At 39.7% G+C, this 21,036-nt stretch overlaps 1 protein-coding gene across 2 annotated transcripts in view; it reads right to left on the bottom strand.

Annotated features, from left to right (window-relative positions):
- Positions 1-14,056, bottom strand: part of RBBP6 (RB binding protein 6, ubiquitin ligase) — a 31,244-nt gene extending 17,188 nt beyond the window's left edge. For both annotated transcript variants that reach the window (XM_059153999.1, XM_059154000.1), the window contains exons 1-4: positions 13,878-14,056; positions 8,641-8,740; positions 6,106-6,142; positions 1,545-1,589 (exon numbers count right to left, since the gene is read on the bottom strand). In XM_059153999.1, coding sequence (XP_059009982.1) covers positions 1,545-1,589; positions 6,106-6,142; positions 8,641-8,740; positions 13,878-14,043 — 348 coding nt within the window. In that variant the 5' untranslated portion in view covers positions 14,044-14,056. The remainder of the gene's footprint in view (positions 1-1,544; positions 1,590-6,105; positions 6,143-8,640; positions 8,741-13,877) is intronic.
- Positions 14,057-21,036: the final 6,980 nt, after the last annotated feature.

Here is a 21,036-nt window from a genome sequence, read left to right as displayed (position 1 = left end):
CAGGGTCTAAGAGAGTGAGTCCTAGTAACTTTAATCTTCAAGCATCTAGCACTCACATCAGCCATTCATTGGGTTTTATCTTTACATTCATCCACAAAACAAGCAACCAGTTTTAACATTTTATTGTAATTTTATATACAAAGAATGCTTAACATTAACAGAGCTTAGAACAACAGCAACATTTACAGAAAACTGGATTACAGATGTTGAACAACTAATTTGTTTGAACCCAAACATTAATTTACAAATAGTTAAAAAAAAAAATCCCCCAAACCTCCAAAATTCCCCAACTGCTTCCCACAAAGAAACAATAGTAGGAACAGACCAAAATTCAAATATGGTCCTTACAGCACATAAGAATTAAAACCATGAACTATAAACTGCTTAAGAGGTTAACTCTATGCTAGACCACTTTGCTTTAGAAAACTGTGAGAGAGGATGGGTTTCAGCCCACTTTGTGTCTCAGAATCATCAATTTTAATGTTTAGTTTTCCCGGAACAAGAGCTTAAAAGCTTATTTGTTATTAGGACATTTTGGGGGGATACATTCTAGGGGAAAAGGACACAACCTCTAACAAAGCCAAGGATAAGATAGGGACAGCACTAATGGAAAATCCATCCAACTCATTAGATAAATCTTGGTTACTTAAGTTTGGTTTTACATTTCTGACAGTAGGGAAAAAAGATTTTTGAAAAACTGGAAGACTTCCTTCCTTCTTGGTCCTAAAAAATCTGTCTATTCTGTAATATATGTCTTCTTCCCTTTTTTCTTTTTTTTAAAGGCATAATTTGCAAGCTACATCTATTATTTTAAAAAGTAATCCATCACTAGTGCTTTCCCAAACAAAAGTACACATTGTTGAGCAGAAAATGCAAGCAATTTTATCGCAAAACACGGCATATACAATTATTTCAGGAGGTAACAATTTGCCCCTCTGCCAAACATACACATTGGTATATTCCTGCAAACAGCTTCATACATTTACACAATCCATGTAGTCTGTGTTCAAACAAATTAGGTTGTTTAAAACTTTTTCTAATGCAGACAGACTACAAGTCTATAGCATAAAGAAACAATTGTAACACATTTAAAATGTTGACCTTCATGGGATCATTTCGAATATTCAAGAAATAACTGTGCAATTGTCCATGTAAAGGAAAGCTTCTATTTTGGCTGCTTAAAGAAAGTCCACATAATTTACAGCCAAAACCAGGAAATTCCTCCAGAACTCTGTTAGTTTCCAATGTATAATTAAACAAAATGTATGAGGGAAAAAAAAAAAAAAAGGTAAGGGTAGCTTCATGTGTTTCTTCGGTCTTGAAGATGAACAACACTCCAACATTATGGTGAGGCTGCCAAAATACTCCCCCTATCTTCTCAAAACGGCAACTACTCTTTACAGGATAGTAATAATGTGTACAATGTTTTCACAAAATACATCCTCCCCCAACCCCTCTTCAAACAACTGTTCCACATTAAAAAAGAATACGATGTTAGAAAAAGATTTATATTTTCAAGAATATATATATATATATATATATACCTTTGTAAGCTGGGCCAGAGAAATAGACGCAGAAGAGTCATCAATCTGTTCACAAAAAATTAAACACACATTCAAGTTCCACACTGAAAACATCTGAAAGTGATCATTTAGTCCCTACTGCCACTTAATGTTCAAATACTGGGCATTTTCTTAGAAGTTTTCTAAAGAATGTTATTATTTCCAGTTTTAAAGCTGAAACTGTACCTCACCCCCGCTTTACCCTTCTCTATGTATTTCACACACAGTAAAAGGCTAAAGTTGAGGGAGACTCAATTACAAAGAATAAAAGAAGAACAACAGGGTAAAGAAAAATGTATCACAGAAAATGTGTTCAGAGCAGTGACTAAATATTAAAAAAGAGTCCCATGTCTATCAGTGCTCTCTAAATCGGAAAATGCTAAGACAATGTGCATTAGATGAGAGAAGAATAAGAAATCTAACTTTTCTGGAATGCCATTATAGAACACTGTAAAAACAAGCAGCTCTTTAAAGGCTCAGATAATTGTTTAATAAAACAGCTCCCACATAATTGCTACTTTTTTCTCTATTTTTGAGCATGTACTGCTCATTCTGAGTAAATCTGGTTATTCTCCCAAAGAGTAAGAAAGAATGGCTTCTTGCCAAAGAAACCATAGCTTTATCAAGGAAAGGTGTTAAGCCAAAAAAAAAAGAAACCAAAGGTAGCCTGTGACAAAGGCAAACCAGGGCTCTCATAAAAAGATGGAATTTAATGTGTGAAGGAAGTTAATCAAATGGAGCAAGCATTAAATGCTGAAGGATAGAAGGATTTTAAAAATGTATTTTCAAATAGGATATTAAATTTTTTTTCACTTATTTGATCTTTGTAGTGATTTTATTATCAGTTTTTTTATATAAGTGTTTATGTGTGTATATGTGTACACATGTATACACACACACACACACGTTTAGCATATGACTCTTAAGATACTATTCCCCTGTAAGTGTGCCAAAATGAAAACATTATTAGCTTCCTATGTAGTAATCAGGTTGCTCATTCAACAGGTTATAAATTTCTCATGCATTTTGGTCAGAACTCTTGTTTAAAATGGAGAGGATGTAACAGGATGTCTGGATCAGAGAAAAACAACAACAACAAAGTGAGTCTCTGTTAAGTATTTTTCAAATATTCCAGAGAGCTAAGAGTATTAAAATAAAAGCAGCATGACTGAGAGCCCCAAATAGAAATGTTACAAGTTTCAATGAAGTAAGTTCTTAGCACAATGCCCACCATAGAAGGAGTTCAATAAATAAAAGTAATGTTGGCTAAATTTAAAATATATCTTATAAATATCTTAGAGTTTTAAGAGTTAGTTCAATGGATATTACTACTGGGATGCTTATTTAAACAAAAGGTTCTTAGCTCCCCACTGAGGGGTGGCAGAGTTCATAATGCACGAACTCCACATTCCTAATACACAACCATATAATCCACCAACGTGTTCTTATTCTCATCTAGTTTTTAAGTGCTCTTTCGTTACAGAACTAATCTCAAAGGGAAACTTAAAGAGAAAAAAAAAGAATACACAAATATCCTATTTTTATCGAGAATAAATCCTGATATCTATTTTGAAGAGGGTTACATTTTACATCAGCTAGGAATTATTTGAATCTAAGTAACAAGAACTGAACAAATTACTGTCAAGCATCATCTATGTTTCTAACCAAAGAAACAAATTAATAGCCTTTCAAAATAAATCCATTACTATCTAGAATATGAACACTGATCATTTCTTAAAAAAAAAAAAGCAGCTATATTAACTTTATTATAGCTGGAACTAAAATACTAACACTAACACTTTTTGTTCTTTCCATTCCTAAAATATAGCAGTCTTTTGGTTCTTACACTGGGCTTTCTTGCCATGTTAGTTTTCTGCCAACTTGTTTTAGTATCCTATAAAGTGGTTTCAGATACTCAATGGCATCTACATCACTTTTTTTCCCCACCAATCACTCTAGCACCTTAAATACCTTAAAATCCACAAGGAAGTAAAATTTACCAGAAATTGAGAAAGGAATCCAATTGTTTCCCGGATATAGTAAGGTACTAGAAATTAAGTGAAAATTGCTGACAAGAAATGGTTTAAACATGACCAGAAATTTGCATGTCCTAAGCATCAATAAATGTATTAACTAATGATTTAAAAACTGCACCATGTTAAAAAAAAATCTAGTCTTAAAAAATACTGATGAGTACATACTGTGGACATTATTAAAATTAACCCACTTCCCCACATCTAATTTATGGTCTTGCTTCTGGGAGAAAGAATCTGAAATTTTTTTATGCCACCCATACTTGCTTGAAATTAAAGGATCCAACAAAATGCAACTCTGATATTTAATAAGCAAAAAGAACATCCAGCTTTGCAGTACCAACGTGGAAGGATGACTAAATAAAACAAAGCTAAGGGATATGGACAGAAACAGCCATCCTTGATCGCAATTGGCTTAGGTTACCAAAAATGTACACACATTTACTTCTATTAACTAGAATTAGAAACCTCATTTGGTGGCTCTATCTTGGCTTTTGTGAAGTGTACAGTAACAGGTGATTTGTAAAATGGGCATTAATTATGCTTCATGAATATATTCTCATCCTAAATGCCAGCAAATGTACCCCAAGCAAATAAATGATGGGGATATTAAATTATTAAATCATCTAATGTCTTCATTTCAGACATTCTACCTAAAAATTAAAGCCACTTTTAAAGTATCCAAAAAAAAAAAAAAGAAAAAAAAAGAAAAGAAAAAAGAAAAGAGAAACCTAAATAAGCATAAAATAAACTGCTTCTTGTATAAGTGTAATACAGACATGCCAGGGAAACACACAAGGCTAAAAGAATGTTAACTTTATTTATGAACATGTGATTTGTGTTTATACACATGCTAATAAACAAAAAGGAAATAACTGTTTTCAAGAAATAAAACTTCATCTGAATTAATTTAAATACTATATAAAAGTACTTTATACAAAATGTGTTACATTAACTACTACAGTCACCAGGATAGTCACTCTAATTTGTGCTAGCATTTGGATACATAAAATCAGTTTTAAACCAATCACCAGCAAAACAGAAACTTGGACAGTTTTTTACAGCATTATGCTTTAAAAACCAAAAAACCAAACCAAAACAACAACAAAAAAAAAACAAAAACAAAAAACAAAAAAACCCAAAAACAAAAAACAAAAAACAACAAAAACCAAAAAACCCCATATACCCCAGGGGCGGGGGGGACCCCAAAACACTAAGTTTTGATCTTTGAATCACCATATTTAGTTCCATGAGAACTAAAGGCCATATACTTTAAAGAACAAGTCCAAAGTTAAGATATTCTATATTATCATGTTTAAGATGCAATGATCCAAGGTTAGTGAAATGCCTGATACACAAAGATCAGTACTATTTAAAAAGGATAAAGTGAAACAGCAAGCAATACCCTTGAATTCTAAATCAAGATTTCAGACATCTTGTATTGTGTACAGATCAAGCCTCAGCAGTAAAATGTTTCGAGCACCATCAAGTTTACAGAACCCAATTACTACAGCCCTATACTCTGAAACAAATGTGTCACCCCACAACTTAGGAACACTGCTGCCTCTTATTTAAGACCTCCAAGTCAACAGGGTGTCATATTTAAGCTATGATCGTAAAAATTAAGATGTTATCCTGGTTAAGGGGAGTTACCTCTGATGAGCTACAGCTTTCAATCAGCTTACAATTAATGCAGCATTTAGTATTTTTATGAGAAAGAGGGAAATATTTCAATTTGGAGAACTAAGCAGGCTGGAAGTGGAAGACCTTGTAGTAAAATTTTAAAACAATGTACTCAATTATATAAATCATCAATGAGACATTTATATACTCATGGGGGCCCAATTTCAGGTCTTACTTTATAGTGGAGATATAAACAAAGAATAAAAGCTTGAAATTGCCAAATAAGATAAAACTAAGTAATATAGCTGCATCAACTCTGGAAAGCTCTTTTCTATATGTGTCTGAACTTGGAGAAAGCATCAAACTTTAACATTAGCTTTGCATATTGCTAATGCATTTTTTAAAAGCCATCGTCAGGCAGGAAAAAAACTAACAAAAACTAAGTGATACAACGTGAAAATGGCAAAATATACACTCCAAACATTTTTTTTTATTGCAAGAAACAAAAAGCACACAACAGCCTGTACATACATACAAAATACTAACTATAGACAGACAGATGTAGAACATGTTATCATGTTCATTAGTGTAAAACCTACAAGAGCTAAAAAGAATCATACATTAACTGTACAACACGGTGTCATACAGGGAGGATGCTATATTTAATATGAAACAGTGTTTTGGGGGGCACAAATTACCCATTTCTACAGAGTGTGCAAATTATGCCACATATATCCATATTCAACTGAGCTGTCATCGAAATACATTTTATTTACAATATGTACTATGATCAGTTGGATGTTAAGTTCTAAATGATTTACTTCACTGCTACATTATAAAGGTAAAAGCAATGTGTAGAAAAAGTGTGAGATTGTGTTTTTACATACTGCTTTTGAAGTTCCCATCACTGGTTCAGTTCGACTTCTAAAAAATAAACAAAAATGAAAATAATATTAATTATGAGGAGGTATTTATGGATTTTTGTGCTAAAACAACTTAATATATATCTCTCATCACATACCTTTATTAACACAAATTTCCTTTGGTACAAAGATTTAAAAACAACCAATTTCCTAGTATGTACACTACTAATAGTTTAAGACCTATTTGTGGGATATAAAATAAAATAAAACAAAATTCTATACTAAGAAATTCTAGAATAGGTGTAACCTGCCATTTACAACAGGTGTTTTCCCACAGGTAGTATGAAGGTCTTTTGTTAAGAAACATTGTAGCTATTTCTTACAGACTGAGCAACCAAGTTACATTATCCCCCCCACCTTTTCTTAAATTTTTATTTATTTGACAAAGAGAGAGACAGAGAAAGAGGGAACACAAGCAGGGGGAGTGGGAAAGGGAGAAGCAGGCTCCCTGCAGAGCAGGGAGCCTGATGTGGGGCTGGAGCCCAGGACCTGGGGATCATGACCTGAGCTGAAGGCAGCCACTTAAGGACTAAGCCACTCAGGAGCTCCTCCCTGGTTTTTTAATAGGTAACAAATAAAAATTTTCATGTATCAGATCTTCTTAAATGAAGACCACTCACTGTTAGCATTTATAATTGGGACCCCTGAGAAATTGCTGTGCTCCAAAAACTAAATTTCAAATCCAGAAAGACAGGTTGATAGTAACTTTAACTTCTTATAAGTCTCAAAACAATGACTGAGGATAAGAACTTCCAGAAATACGCAATATAGTCTTGACAGTTTATTAGTTCAAAGAACGAGCTTGATGGTTGTGAAGAACTGAAAATGTTGATTTTTTAAAGTACATACGAATAAAGTCTGAGAAGAAATTCTTTTGAAAGTTCTCACAGGAAAGGGAACAGGAGTTGAGTTGTTAAATACAGCACTTAAAAGCTTAATTGAAATTTATGCTATCCTGACTACAGAGAAATGTTAGTGTGCATCTGAAAGGAGTTTCTAAGTTTACATGCGATTTGCAAGTCCTAGGATAAAAATGAAGCATTCATTTTCTAGTATTTGCTCAATAAACTCAAGAGGCATTTTATGAGGAAAAAAGATTACAAAGGAAATCTCACACATAGTCAGTTAACACACAATTTTAAGAGGCTACTTATTTTCCCATGTACTTCGAATAATTCTCTCCCTAAAAGTTTCTTAGTATCAAAAAACAAACAAAAACCAAAAAACTTAATGTTTACTGTTTTTAAAAAGCATTTAAAGTGTAATTTCACACGAAATACTAGGAATTATTCCCTCATTTCTTACAATTACACAAAGTTAAAAGCACATAATTCACTTGGTTTTTGTAAGAAAAAGAAAGTATGCAAGTTTTTAAGCTATTGTTATACAGAAGATATTACACAAAACGATCCCCAAGGGCTAGGACATGGAATATAACTTTATAGCAAACCAATGACAGTAAGTTTAGAATGAACACTTGCCCATATGAAGTAAATCTCCAAGAAATGACTATTTTACCTCAATTCCAAGAAGACATTCCATTTCCTACGACTGGCAAATTCCAGAATTTTTCACTGGCCAAAAGCAGAATTTGCCAAAATTTCAATTAAGGCAACCTAACTTCTAAGTGGAAATCACTACTCTTTTCACATTATTATAATTCTAACACCATTAAAATTGCAAGGAGGCAGGGAACGTTAAAAGATGTTTTAATCCTGTGTCTTTTGTGAATTCCTTAAGCTCTAGACTGGTGCTAAAATACTGCTGTGTTCGTACTCCATTAATGGAGTCTACCATGGGTCAGGCACTGTTTAATTCTTCTAACTCTCTTCTTGAGTTAAATACTCATATCCCTATATTATTTTGAGAAGTCTTTTTTTATTTTTTTTTAAAGATTTTATTTATTTGACAGACAGAGATCACAAGTAGGCAGAGAGGCAGGCAGATAGAGAGTGAGAGAAGGAAGCAGGCTCCCTGCTGAGCAGAGAGCCCGATGTGGGACTCGATCCCAGGACCCTGAGATCATGACCTGAGCCGAAGGCAGCGGCTTAACCCACTGAGCCACCCAGGGGCCCGAGAAGTCTATTTTGAGGCTTTAGATAACTTACTCAAAGTCACAACTGGTGTAAAGCAGCTACTGGAGTCAAACCTAAGCCTGATTCCATAAATCCTATAAACTCTATAGCTTCCCAACAAAAGCCCCTTATTGAGAAACAAATGTTAGCATTACTGAACACTCTGGATGCCGTCAAAATATTTAGAACAAGGCTTTTAATATACTTATATAGCAAAAACTTCTTCCTGACAGTTTGTACTATTAACTACAGATTAAGTTATCTGGGGGAAGAAACCAGGAAGAAACAAACCCATCCCCACAGTTTCGAGGATTAAGAAGATATACTTATTAAGGTAATGACTTCTATTCTAAAATACTTCTTTCTCACAAGATAAAAAGTCTATTCTGAGGACTTAAATACAGGAGATCCGATAAATACTTACATAACATACGTCTTGCTTGTAGATTTAACACCTCCAATAGGAATTCTTCTAACAATTACAGATGAATTCTTAGGAATTAGAGCATTATCATCAGTATATTCTGTAAAAAAGATAGAGAGTTGAATTTCTATTTGGCGATTTGGAGATGTCAGTCCTCAAGAATTAGAAAACTTCAGCCAAACATAAATTTTATGGGAAATGAACTTAAATTTAAAAGAACATTAATCACTGCATGTTCCTTGCATCTGGATTACTGATACTGTCAGAACAAATAGAAATTCTCTTCAAAGGACACTAAAGACTGTCAGCAGGTTCTCGGCTCTCGCGCTCCTACTTTTGTTGAACCCCAAATCTCAGTAATACTAAGTTATTCTTTAGTTTATTTAGCTAGTAATGCTAATTATCTAAACTATGAGAAAAAGGTGTTATTTAAATTATTTAACAATTATTGTTATTTAAAATATGTCCCTCCTTGCCCCTCGCTCAACCTGAGTTATCACTAAAAACAACAGACTAAAGAAATTAAGACATGTTCTAAATAGAGGAAAAAGAGTTTCATAAAAATAATTAGTAGCAGGAGGCAACTGTGGATAGAATATTGATTTAAGGCCTTTCTAAGGAACATTTGAGACTTAAAGAATGAAAAGCTAGAAAGATATGCAAAAAAGCTGGACAAAAACTGTTTCAGACAGAAAGAAAAGCATGTGAAAAAAATAAAGTCCAGGGCGCCTGGGTGGCTCAGTGGGTTAAGCCGCTGCCTTCGGCTCAGGTCATAATCTCGGGGTTCTGGGATCGAGTCCCGCATCGGGCTCTCTGCTCAGCAGGGAGCCTGCTTCCCCCTCTCTCTCTGCCTGCCTCTCCATCTACTTGTGATTTGTCAAATAAATAAATAAAACTTAAAAAAAAAAAAAAAAAATAAAGTCCAGTACAGCTAGAAGATAATGAAAGGGAAGAATGATGGATAGAAAAGTACAAATCACAAATGGATTTATATTTTATTTATACGTACAAGAAGTCACTGAAGATATTCAACAAAAATGATGACAATTTGATTTACATTAATAACGAACAAACAAGAGAACTCTGGTATCTACGTGGACAATGAACCCACAGGGGAACAAGAGTAGAAAGAGGATGACCAATAAGGAGGCTGCTGCAAAGGCCCAGTAAGAAACGATGATCCTTGCTGGTATGTGACAGATGCAGAAAGGGAGAGAATCAGAATGTTTTGAGGTAGAAGTGGTAAGGCTACCAATGGATTAAAGGAGGGTAGGGAGATGAAGGAAAAGGAGCAGTCAGTCATAAGAAACTGGGTTCCGGGCTTAAGCCAACTGGAAGAACAGTGATGTCACTGAGAACAAAAGAGGAAGTATGAATGGATCCTATTTTTCTACTTTTTAAACTCCCTATTACTTGCAATACTTCTGGAAGAATGAAATTAAGAGAGAACCTGGACCAATTAACTTTAAGTATGGGTAAAAAGCTTTCCTGAGGAAGGAATCTATAAAATTACAGATTTGATAGATACGAGAATATCTATGAGATAGATATGAGAACGTACTCATCTCTCCCAATCACATAATCAGGTTATCAGGGTTCACTCTTCTAGGATTATGGAGTTTACTTGCTTCACTTAAGTCACTCAGCACCAAGTGGCTGACTACCTCTGTTCTTCCAGTTATTTCAATTTATCACACAATGTGAGCATTTTAAGTCTAATACTCTATTAATTTTAATCATAACATCATTAGTTACTTCCTGTTACAAATTGTTCAAAAATGGGTTCTTATCGGTATATTTCAAGTAGCAGACTGTATCTCACAGGTATCCAATCAGAGCAATTCAATTTCCTAGACCTGTTAGAGACTATCATCATTACCTTGATAGTTCATGATAGTTCCAAATTTCAATCAAGATCTGAGTAAGAAAAACTGAAAGATGGGAGATGTTCACAAAATAAATTCTAAAACAAAACTTGGCGTCAAACATTTGACAAGGACTTTCTGAATATGTAACAACTCTTAAAAACATTGAGGGTAGCTTTCCAAGACAACTTATTAATTTGGTCAGACCAGTACTGTGTCAGACTAAAAGTCACGTGCCCCCACACCAGATGCTCTGACCTTTAACTACCTGAATTACACTGGTTACTTCCTACCCTTAAACTACTTTACTAAGCAGGCTGTTAACTTCAAAAGACCCTTTCCAGGCGCCAGTGTGATTTCCGATTCAAAAATATGAAGACCATGGATTCCGGAATGAAAAACAAGATGAATCTGATAGATGGAAAAAGAGAAGACTCTTCAAAAATACTTCATTCTCAGCTTTCAAATCTTTCACTCTTAAGTTCAGAATGAAGGTTTGTTTTGTTGTTGTTGCGGGTTTTATTTTGTTTTGCTTTGTTTTTTTTGGAGGTGGGAGAGAAGGTGAAAGGTAGGGAAACAAGTTTATATGGGAAATCTGTATTAAAAAATATAGGAAGATCATTCAGGATTTGTTTTGAAAGGAGCAAGATTCTTAAATCTAAAACATAAAATTCTGACCCATGCATTTTGATGTAATTAAGATTTAAGGGTCCTAAACATAGATTCCCAAAACTCTAAGTAATGTTTTTACAGACATGCGATATACTGGGTAATCTAAACATTAATTCAAACAAATTAAGTGATCCAGTTCAGCATCCTTCTAGGCAATCGCCTAACTATGAGGCTATAAATATTTTGTATTCTCTAATTCACTGGATGGTGCTAAAACCCAGCCCATTCTTACTCAGCTGCCTGTGACACTGGATGTTATTTCCTGTAAAACTCATTAAGTGACTATCCTCAGACTACCAGTATTTTCTCCTCTCTTAATTTGAGGATTGCACAAAATGCACATTCTCTCCCCAGAAACCCCTTCTCTTAATCTAACATCAAAGCTTTCTTCAATATAGACGGTTCACACAAACATGTTAAAAAAAGATATGCTGCTGGACAAAACACCTCCCTAACTTTCAGGGTTTGTAAAAAATAATACATAACATAAATTTCTTGGCTTAGAAAAAAAAATAACTCAATGTCACAAAACTCTTAGATTTTTGGGCAAGATGTCCATCAACTGTAACTTACTGCAATCTAACAAAGTTGTATTCAATTATCAGGTGGAGAAAATGAGCCAAGTCCATGATAAAATCATTTAATACTCCAGAAAATGTAAATCCTGCCCAAGTATAGGACTAAAATTGCCTTAATATTCTTTACTTTCATATACATCTTCTTCCTCTCATTTATAAGTGTCATAAACATACCAGTATGTCCTGAAATTCTTTTTTTTTTTTTTTTTTTTTTTTTTTTTTAAAGATTTTATTTGTTTATTTGACAGAGAGAGATCACAAGTAGGCAGAGAGGCAGGCAGAGAGAGAGAGAGAGAGAGGGGAAAGCAGGCTCCCTGCCGAGCAGAGAGCCCGATGCGGGACTCGATCCCAGGACCCTGAGATCATGACCTGAGCCGAAGGCAGCGGCTTAACCCACTGAGCCACCCAGGGCCCCATGTCCTGAAATTCTTATAAACCCATCTATCCTGTAACTATGGCTGCAATATTTCAGGGACACTTTTGGTGACCTTAAAAAAAAGAGTATTTTCTTTAAGGTATTTTCTTGAACACTTTTAAAAAGCTATTTGACTCTTCAGGATGACCAGCAATTTTTCCTCTCCTTAAGTAGAGGATTCTACACATAATTATAATCACAAAAGCTTCCTGTGGAGTATCCCTTAGGTATGACATTTTAAAAGGAGGTGGGGGCAGTGGAGAATATTCCATCATGTGTTACCATGTAAGCAAATAAAGTTTGTATTCAATATTTTTGAATCATGCCAGTAATGCCAGTCCTTAATGTAATACAATTAAACTTATATCTGGATATAAATGGGAAACAACTCTTTTACATGACAAGATTCACTCTATTAAAAACTATAAACTAGGGGCACTGGCTGGCTCAATTGGTAGAGCGTCCGACTCTTGGTCTCTAGGTTGTGAGTTCGAGCCCCACGCTGGGTGTAGAGATTACTTAAAATTAAAATATTTAAAAAACGAAACAAAATCCAAAACCCCATGTAGGCTAGAAGTGAGGGACACCCCCCCAATTTCAACTAAAAGAACGCAAGTCACACCTTAAGAAAAATTTAGTGATCGATAAAATACCCTAAGCTAGTTTGAACTTTATTTCTCCCCATCCCAGACTGATCTACTGAAAACTACACATCAGCATTACAGTACTAAGAAAAAGAAACCAAAACAAATGCAGAACCAGAATCTGCAGATACTACTTCTCACACTGTCATATCTAATGTTAAATTCTCAACATTATTAAATGCTTTTAAAAAGGAGAAAGAACTTAAATATTCCCATCAGTGGCTTGTTTGAAACTCACTTGGTAGCAGCCTACTATTCTCCACATCCAAGTAACATAATCACGTAAATAAAGCCTAGCAATTACTACTTTAAAAAAAAAAAAAGAAGACCCTTTACTAAATTGCTACTAAATTTTAAGAGTAATGTGATGAACTCAGAGCTCAGCCACTTAATTACTGTATTACTAATTCTGGAATTTACACACAAAAGTGGTGACATCAGAACACATCAGGTTCCAAAAGCAATTCCAACATTAAAGACTGGCTGGATTAAATCCTCAAAAATATTTAAGTGAGGATCCCTGCGCCGCAACACAGGCAACTCCAAAATAAAAATAAATTAAGTACCAAAGGACTGGAAGAAAAAGGGAGTACATAAAACCTGCCACTGAACCCCCAAACCACTGTCAGGTTAGCAAGTTAGGGCACTATCTCTACCGCTGCTTTAACAAGTAAGACGCCTCCATATGCTCTCTTGCCCTCTGATGAAAAACAAGCTCGAAAACGCCACAGGGCAAGCACCCCCAAGAACCTGGAGGGCACCCCTCACCCTCTCCCACGGACATCCTCATTTTAAATAACATTTGAGAAGACTAAACCGACTTGCACGTTTTCAGATTAGCCGGTTACCGATGATCCCACCTACGCAGACACCATACAAGCCAGTTAAACCCCCAGGCCGACCGCTGCAACCCCTGGGTCTCCAGGAAAGGTGCATCCAAAGTCTTAGAACGAACAGGCCCACAGGAGACGTAATGGCGGTTAGCCTCCTGCCAGGCAACCAGTATTTAGCACAACCACTACCTATCTCCGGCCAGCCGAGCTGGAGCCCGTGTGGCTCTTACCTTCTTTCGTCTGCGCGTTGGTGATCTGCAGGTCGCAGTCGGCAGCTTTCAACTTCTCTCTCCCCATAATCTGCTTCTTTAAATCGCAGAGGGAGATGTGGAGCCCATCAAAGGTGACGGTATCATAGTTGAGTTTAGAGGAAAATTTATAATGCACACAGGACATGGTGCCAAAGGATTCCTAAGGTTCAGCGAGGAGACGTGGACACGCTCAATATATGTATATTTATAAACTTAAGAGCAAAATATGTACACACACAAAACACTCAAAAAGACACCGAAGGACCCTAAGGCCTCAGATTAAATACCCCCCCAACCACAAGCAGGGGTTCGTAAAAACAATAATCCAGAGCCCCCCCCGCCCCCCTCCCCCCGATACTCAGAAGCACTTCATACGGGAGGAAGCGGACGAGGGCGGGGAAAGGGGAAATCGAGAATCCGCCAACGGGCACAATGTCACCCGGCTGGGTCCCCCTCGCTCATGCTAAGGGGCCGGCAGGAGACGGGGGGCAGGCGGTGCAGTCAGTAGCGGTCAGTCCACACGTTAGAGTCCGAATGACCCCGCGGGGTCAGGGGTCCATAGCGAGGCCGCACCTCCCGGTTGGTCTCTCTTTCCGTGGATTGGGGTGACCCAGGCCCCGGGAGAAGGTTGGGGGAAGAGGGCCTAGGCCCGGAGTCCACGAGCGGCCTCTCGCCTCCTCCTGGCTTCCGGACGACCGGCGTCAGCTTCCCCAGGCCCAGGCCCCCCCACACGCAAACCCCTGTCGCCTGCTCCCCGGAGGCCACGAGCGGCCCGCGGCCTAGGCCAGAAACGCGCGGTCGGCGGAGGAGAGGCCTTCCCGCAGGCCGCCCCCGGCTCCGCCTCCCCCCCGCCGCCGCCGCCGCCTCGGACACAAAGCCGGTACTAGGCCTCAACGAGGCCTCGAAGCACTTCCTCACCACCCCGGGCCCCAGCCAGCGGCCGGGTGGCTTTGGCGGACCCTGGGGACGCCGCCGAGGCTCCCCGACGCTTCCTCTCGCCGTGTGCTCCGCGCTTCTCTCGCCTTTCGCTCCCGTCGCCTCTCGGCCCCGAATCGCGAGAGGAGGCCCGGAAACCGCCGGGCAACGCCAAAGGCTTCGGGGCTCTCTTTTTGTTTCGCCCCCCTGCCGCTCTCCGGCCCTCACCCAGCGCCGGCGACACCTCCAAGCCAGGCACTATGGCGGACGCGGCCTGGCTTCGGGCGAGCGCCCCACTCCGGGGTCTCTTAAGCAGGGATTGCACGGGCGGCGCGCGCGAGGCGGGGCCGGCGTGCGCGGATAGGCGGGCCGGGAGGCGGGGCCCGCGGCGTCACAAAGCGCACCGGCCCGCCCACGTGACCCCGCGCTTTGTGACTCGGAGCGCGGAACCTGAACCAGCCGGAGAACGGAAGGAACCATCTGCCTCCAGACAGGGGGGGGGGGCGCCGCGCGGAGGGCCGGCTCACCGGGCGGCTCCGGGGCGGGGTGGTGGTGGGGGGGAGCTTGGATTTGAGCTGCTCCGGGGCTTGTTAGTCTCCGCCGCAAATGGGGTGTCCAGGGGTGGCCGGCTCACTCCGCTTCCCCGCGATCCCCACCGACTCCCCCAGTTCCAGTAAACATTATGGTTGCTATGCATTGAACTACGGTTGCTATGCAAGCGCCCCCTAGCCTCCCCTTCCGACAAACCAGCCCCCTTCAGCTCTTCCTAAGTGGAAAGTCTGGAGCAGCCCCGCGCTGGAACGGACAAAACCACCCCTATAAAGATTTCCCGAGCTCTAACTGTGGGCTAGGCCCAGGGCTGAGCCCTGTGTAACACTGCCAGGCTCTGGAGCCCAGTTGTCGTGGCTGGAACCCTAGCTCTGGAGGTCAAGACTTAACGCCTCCGTGCCTCAGTTTCCTTGGCTGTAAAGGGCAGTTTAAAATTGTACTCGGTCTACGGGTGTGTCGTGGATTAAATGAATGACTATGTTTCCATTGTTTAGGAACATGCCTGGCGTATGGTTCAATGTGTCTCACATGTAGCTCAGTGTCATTTTAACAACATCAGTAAAAACCCTAAAGTGGTCAGCCCTACCATTATCTCCGATTCATGGACGAAGGAACGGAAGCTAGCAATGGAGAATTTTCCGAATTCTCAGAATCAGGGGAATGCCTGCTTTGTAGCAGGGTCCGAAATCCCAGTTCTAATTGTAAAAGAAGGGAAGGGGGTGCCTGGGTGGCTCAGTGGGTTAAGCCGCTGCCTTCGGCTCAGGTCATGATCCCAGGGTCCTGGGATTGAGCTCTCTGCTCAGCAGGGAGCCTGCTTCCTCCCCTCTCTCTGCCTGCCTCTCTGCCTGCTTGTCATCTCTCTGTCAAATAAATAAATAAATAAATCTTTAAAAAAAAATAAAATAAAATAAAAGAAGGGAAGTATGGCAAGACCCCCCTCAGGGGATTGGAGATTATTTTTTCCTTGGGGCATAAAGAAGTTATTATAGCATCCATAAAATTCATACTATAACAAAATTGCATTCATAAACTGTAATAATCACTATAATTTACAGTGCATTTTCCTCATCCTCTCGATTTTTACTGGCTTGGGCTCAGAGAAGTTAGTCACTGAGAACAAGACCACACAGCCATGATGGGGCCAAGTTTGCCTGGGACTTCCTAAATACATACACCCAATCCTTCTAGAAGGTGGTTTAAATCAACCATCACCTTGTCAGGAAAGTCTTCCTAAGACGACTTTATTCAAATAGGATGGCCTACTTCTATCTCTCCCTCTTCCTAATTTTCTTTGAAGCATTTGTTACTACCTGACGTGGTATATATTTATTTTTTAGTTTTCGCCCCCCCCCAGCTGAGAACAGGGATTTTTCTCTTTTGGTCATGCCATATACCCAGCTCTTAGAACCCCAGCCTGAATAGAGTAAGCACTCAATTAAAGGTGTTGAATAACTACATTTTTATGTGATCTATAGAAATACCATGGCAGTAAGATTTTGGCAGTGAAGGCAGCCCCGGAGACACAAATACAATTTAACTCAATCACATCATCAGCATCAGTGCTTTCCACATAAAACACATTTCTCCCACCTTTCTCTTTGGTAACTAACCCAAACGTTCCTGTCTTGGGTCCACGTCAGAATGGCTGCTTTTCTTGAAAAAATTGTGTGAACCAAAGTGGGGAAATCACATCTACCGAAATAAAAGGGGGCCAGGAAAATGGGGGTATTGCATTGGTATTCACGCCTCTAAAGTGGCAAATCTATATTCTTTGATTGGTCTTTGGCTAATCCCTTCACACTTAATTCAATGATCATTTAGTCAGTCTGCTGGGACTCAAAGGAGGCCGCATCCTCAGGATCGAGTGAATTAGAGTCCTGCCAGTTATGAGTGTGTATCCTTGGAAAGAATACAGTCAGTGTTATGATTTGGTCCAGTGGTTCTCCTCAGCCAAGAGTCCTTTACGGAGTCCTTTTTGGAGCCGTCACACTGTATCACATCCAACAGGTCAAAATTCACCCATAACCTGCATTAAATGAGGTTGTGATGGGATTTCATTCAGTCGCTTGCTTCCTGGAAAAATGTTACGTTTGGTTCCTTTCGTGAAATTCCTAACTGAATCTAAACTTTGTAAACTGTTGGCGGTACAGAGTTGCCCTGCCTGCCGCTGGTCCCCTTACTCCCACGCCAATATTCGTGTAAGCCCTGGAAAAGCCTTCGGTACTGCACCTGCTTTTCCAAACTTCTTTTTGTAGCAACCCCTGAGCTCCCACCTCCTAGAATTTTAAACCTTTGTCACTCCCAAGTCCACTGTATCCTCACATCCCCAGCAAACACATTCATAGTAGATCTCCTACCTTATTTTAGTGTGCCTAAAATCTTGCCCAAGATAGCCTGCCAGTCCCCTGCAAGGCCCTGGTGTTAGTCTCCAGGTTCTGGAAGTTAGAAGGAGATCTACCCAACCCAGGTGTCTTATGCTCTTATAATCTAATCCCACCAAGTGTCCCAACAGCAGGCAAGTCACCAGATTGTGAGTCTGGCCTCCATGTTCTCAGCCCAAATTAACAAAGATAGATGGATCCTTTATAACACTGATGTATCTTCCCCAGATGGTTGATTGCCTTTATATTTTTTTTTTATTTAAGAGTGAAACCTGGGGCGCCTGGGTGGCTCAGTGGGTTAAAGCCTCTGCTTTCGGCTCAGGTCATGATCCCAGGGTCCTGGGATCGAGCCCCGCATCGGGCTCTCTGCTCAGCAGGGAGCCTGCTTCCTCCTCTTTCTGCCTGCCTCTGCCTACTTGTGATCTCTGTCTGTCAAATAAATAAAAATCTTTAAAAAAAAAAAAAAAAAAGTGAAACCTACAGGGCGCCTGGGTGGCTCAGTGGGTTAAGCCACTGCCTTCGGCTCAGGTCATGATCTCAGGATCCTGGGATCGAGTCCCGCATCGGGATCTCTGCTCAGCAGGGAGCCTGCTTCTCTCTCTCTCTCTTTAAAAAAAAAAAAAAAAAAAGAGTGAAACCTACAAAAAATTTCGCATTTTTATGTAATAAAATCCATCAGTCTTTTTTCCTCATGGTTTTTACCTTTACTTGTATGTTGTAAAAAGTAGTTCCTAGGTACTCAGCAATCACCTTAGATTTTTATTTGCTTATGTTTCCTTCCAGTTATGTATGGGCATCATGATTCTACTTTATTTTATGTTTTTAAACATTTTTTTAAAAAATTTTTATTTATTTGACAGACAGAGATCACAAGTAGGCAGAGAGGCAGGCAGAGAGAGAGAGAGGAGGAAGCAGGCTCTCTGCTAAGCAGAGAGCCCAATGCAGAGCTCGATCCCAGGACCCTGAAATCATGACCTGAGCTGAAGGCAGAGGCTTTAAACAACTGAGCCACCCAGGCACCTGACATCATGATTTTAAATTAAACTCTGTAATATGTTTGAATTGGTTTGTGTATAGGGTATAATATAAACTGAAGACCATTTTCTTCCTTTTTAAATTGTGAAATATATTGTTAATAAAGGAAAAAAAGCATAAAATATGTATTTATGGTTTGATGCAAATTACATGTGTGTCTTCTAAGGGGAGCTTCTATCTTTTGTTTTTTAAATATTTATATTTTATGGTAATTTATGATAGATTGAATGATTTTAGTTTTTATAAGATTTTTTGCAACATTTTACTTGAGATTTTTCATCTTCTCTTCTTGGTAACATTTTACTTTTATTTATTTATTTATTAAAGATTTTATTTATTTATTTGACAGACAGAGATCACAAGTAGGCAGAGGCAGGCAGAGAGAGAGGAAGGGAAGCAGGCTCCCTGCCGAGCAGAGAGCCTGATGTGGGGCTGGATCCCAGGACCCTGGGATCATGACCTGAGCAGAAGGCAGAGGCTTTAACCCATTGAGCCACCCAGGCGCCCCTACTTTTATTTTTTTTAAAGATTTATTTTTTTATCTGAAAGAGCGAGCATGAACAAGCAGGGGGAGGGGCAGAGGGAGAGAGAGAATCCTGAAGCAGGCCCCCCACTGGTGGCTTGATCCCAGGACCTTGAGATCATAACCTGAACTGAAATCAAGAGTCAGCGGCTTCACCATCTGAAACATCCAGGAATCCCACTGACAACATTTGAAAGCACATTTGATTTGTTTAAAGCTAAAGGTTACAGATTGATCATATGAACTGATTTTTTGTGAGCAACCTGGTTTCCCCATTATTCAGTCATCCACTCATTCAATACTCATTCAACTTGACGAATGAAGAAGGTTGACCATACCATATGTGGGAGATGGGGACCGATGGGATCCCCTGTGATCACTGGGGGGTTTGGAACAGTAATTTTGGAAATGACTTGGCATCCTCTTGCAAATTTGAGCATTCGTGTACCCTATGAATCAGGCATCGCACCCCTTGTTATATATACCCAAGGCAAAATTTAACCCACGGCCTTGCATGAGAATTTCAGCAAAAAGCTGAAACAGCCCAAATGCCCTTGAGAGAAGAATGATGGTCTATTAGACGGTGGAGTATTATGCAATAGTGAAAAGAAAAAAAATAACAGTAGGTGTGACAACATGGCAATGGCATCTTTTTAGCTGTTCTGGAGTCAGAAAAGCAAGTCTCAGAAGCTGACATACCACACCCTTCCTATGAATTTCAAAAATAACTCAAAGCAAACAATGCATTATTTAGTGAAGCAGACAAATGTAATGCATCTGAAACTGGCGACAGGGACACACAACATTCGAGACAGGGGTTACCTCTGAGATGGCAGAATGAGACAGGTGAGGAACCCCAAGGGGCTAGGAGTTAACCGGCAGTGAGCTCGCTCTTGTGTGGGATCACAAGTAGTCACTGGTGTACTGAAAATGGACAGATAAAGAATACTTAGACTCAAAGGGAATCATGTACAGCACAATAAGAAGTCACAAGATTAGGAGTATGATTAATCCATTGGTGTGTTCCTGAGGTTTCATCTCTCCTTTCTTCCCACTGTCAGCAAAGACTCTCACAGTCAGACAGGAAAAATGAAGTCATTTTCAGAGCGACAAAACATAGGCTACTCGCTAGACTCTTTGGCAGCCCTGCATGCCGTTACTGTAAATAAAACTCGAGTTTGGTTCTAGTTTTCCTGTGTTGAGATCCGGGAGCGGGGGAAGCTAGCCATCAGACTCCTGGGCCCTGGGGACCTGGGGCCATAGCATGCTACCAGTGATCTCTCTTCATCCAGTGACTTCTTTTTTAAGACTTTATTTATTTATTTGAGAGAGAGAGAGAGCACCAGAAGGGAGGAGAGAATAGAAGTAGGCTCCCTGCTGAACAGGGAGCTCGATGCTATTATTGGAGGGGGTGGTCGATCCCAGGACCCTCAGGGCTTGATCCCAAGATCTTAGCATCAAGACCTGAGCCTAAGGCAGACGCTTAACAGACTGAGCCACCCAGGCGCCCCTATCCAGTGACTTCTAATTCCACCGCACTGCAGAAAGGTAGGACTTGAAACCAGGAATGTTTTGAAGGGGCAGGGCCTCATAAAAGTGCCACGGGACATTGTATATAGAAAGACACGCGTCACACTTGCTTCTCCTAGAAATTCAAGGGCTCTAGGTAAATACAAAGGAGGAGCCTTAATTGTGTGAGAGAGCCAAGGCAAAGCACTGATCTCTGGTCAAAGCA

Source organism: Mustela lutreola, chromosome 17 (genome assembly GCF_030435805.1).
Source record: "Mustela lutreola isolate mMusLut2 chromosome 17, mMusLut2.pri, whole genome shotgun sequence".
In the NCBI taxonomy this organism is placed as follows: Eukaryota; Metazoa; Chordata; class Mammalia; order Carnivora; family Mustelidae; genus Mustela; species Mustela lutreola.
Note: the sequence above shows the minus strand (reverse complement) of the source record. Positions and strands in the feature narration are given on the sequence as shown.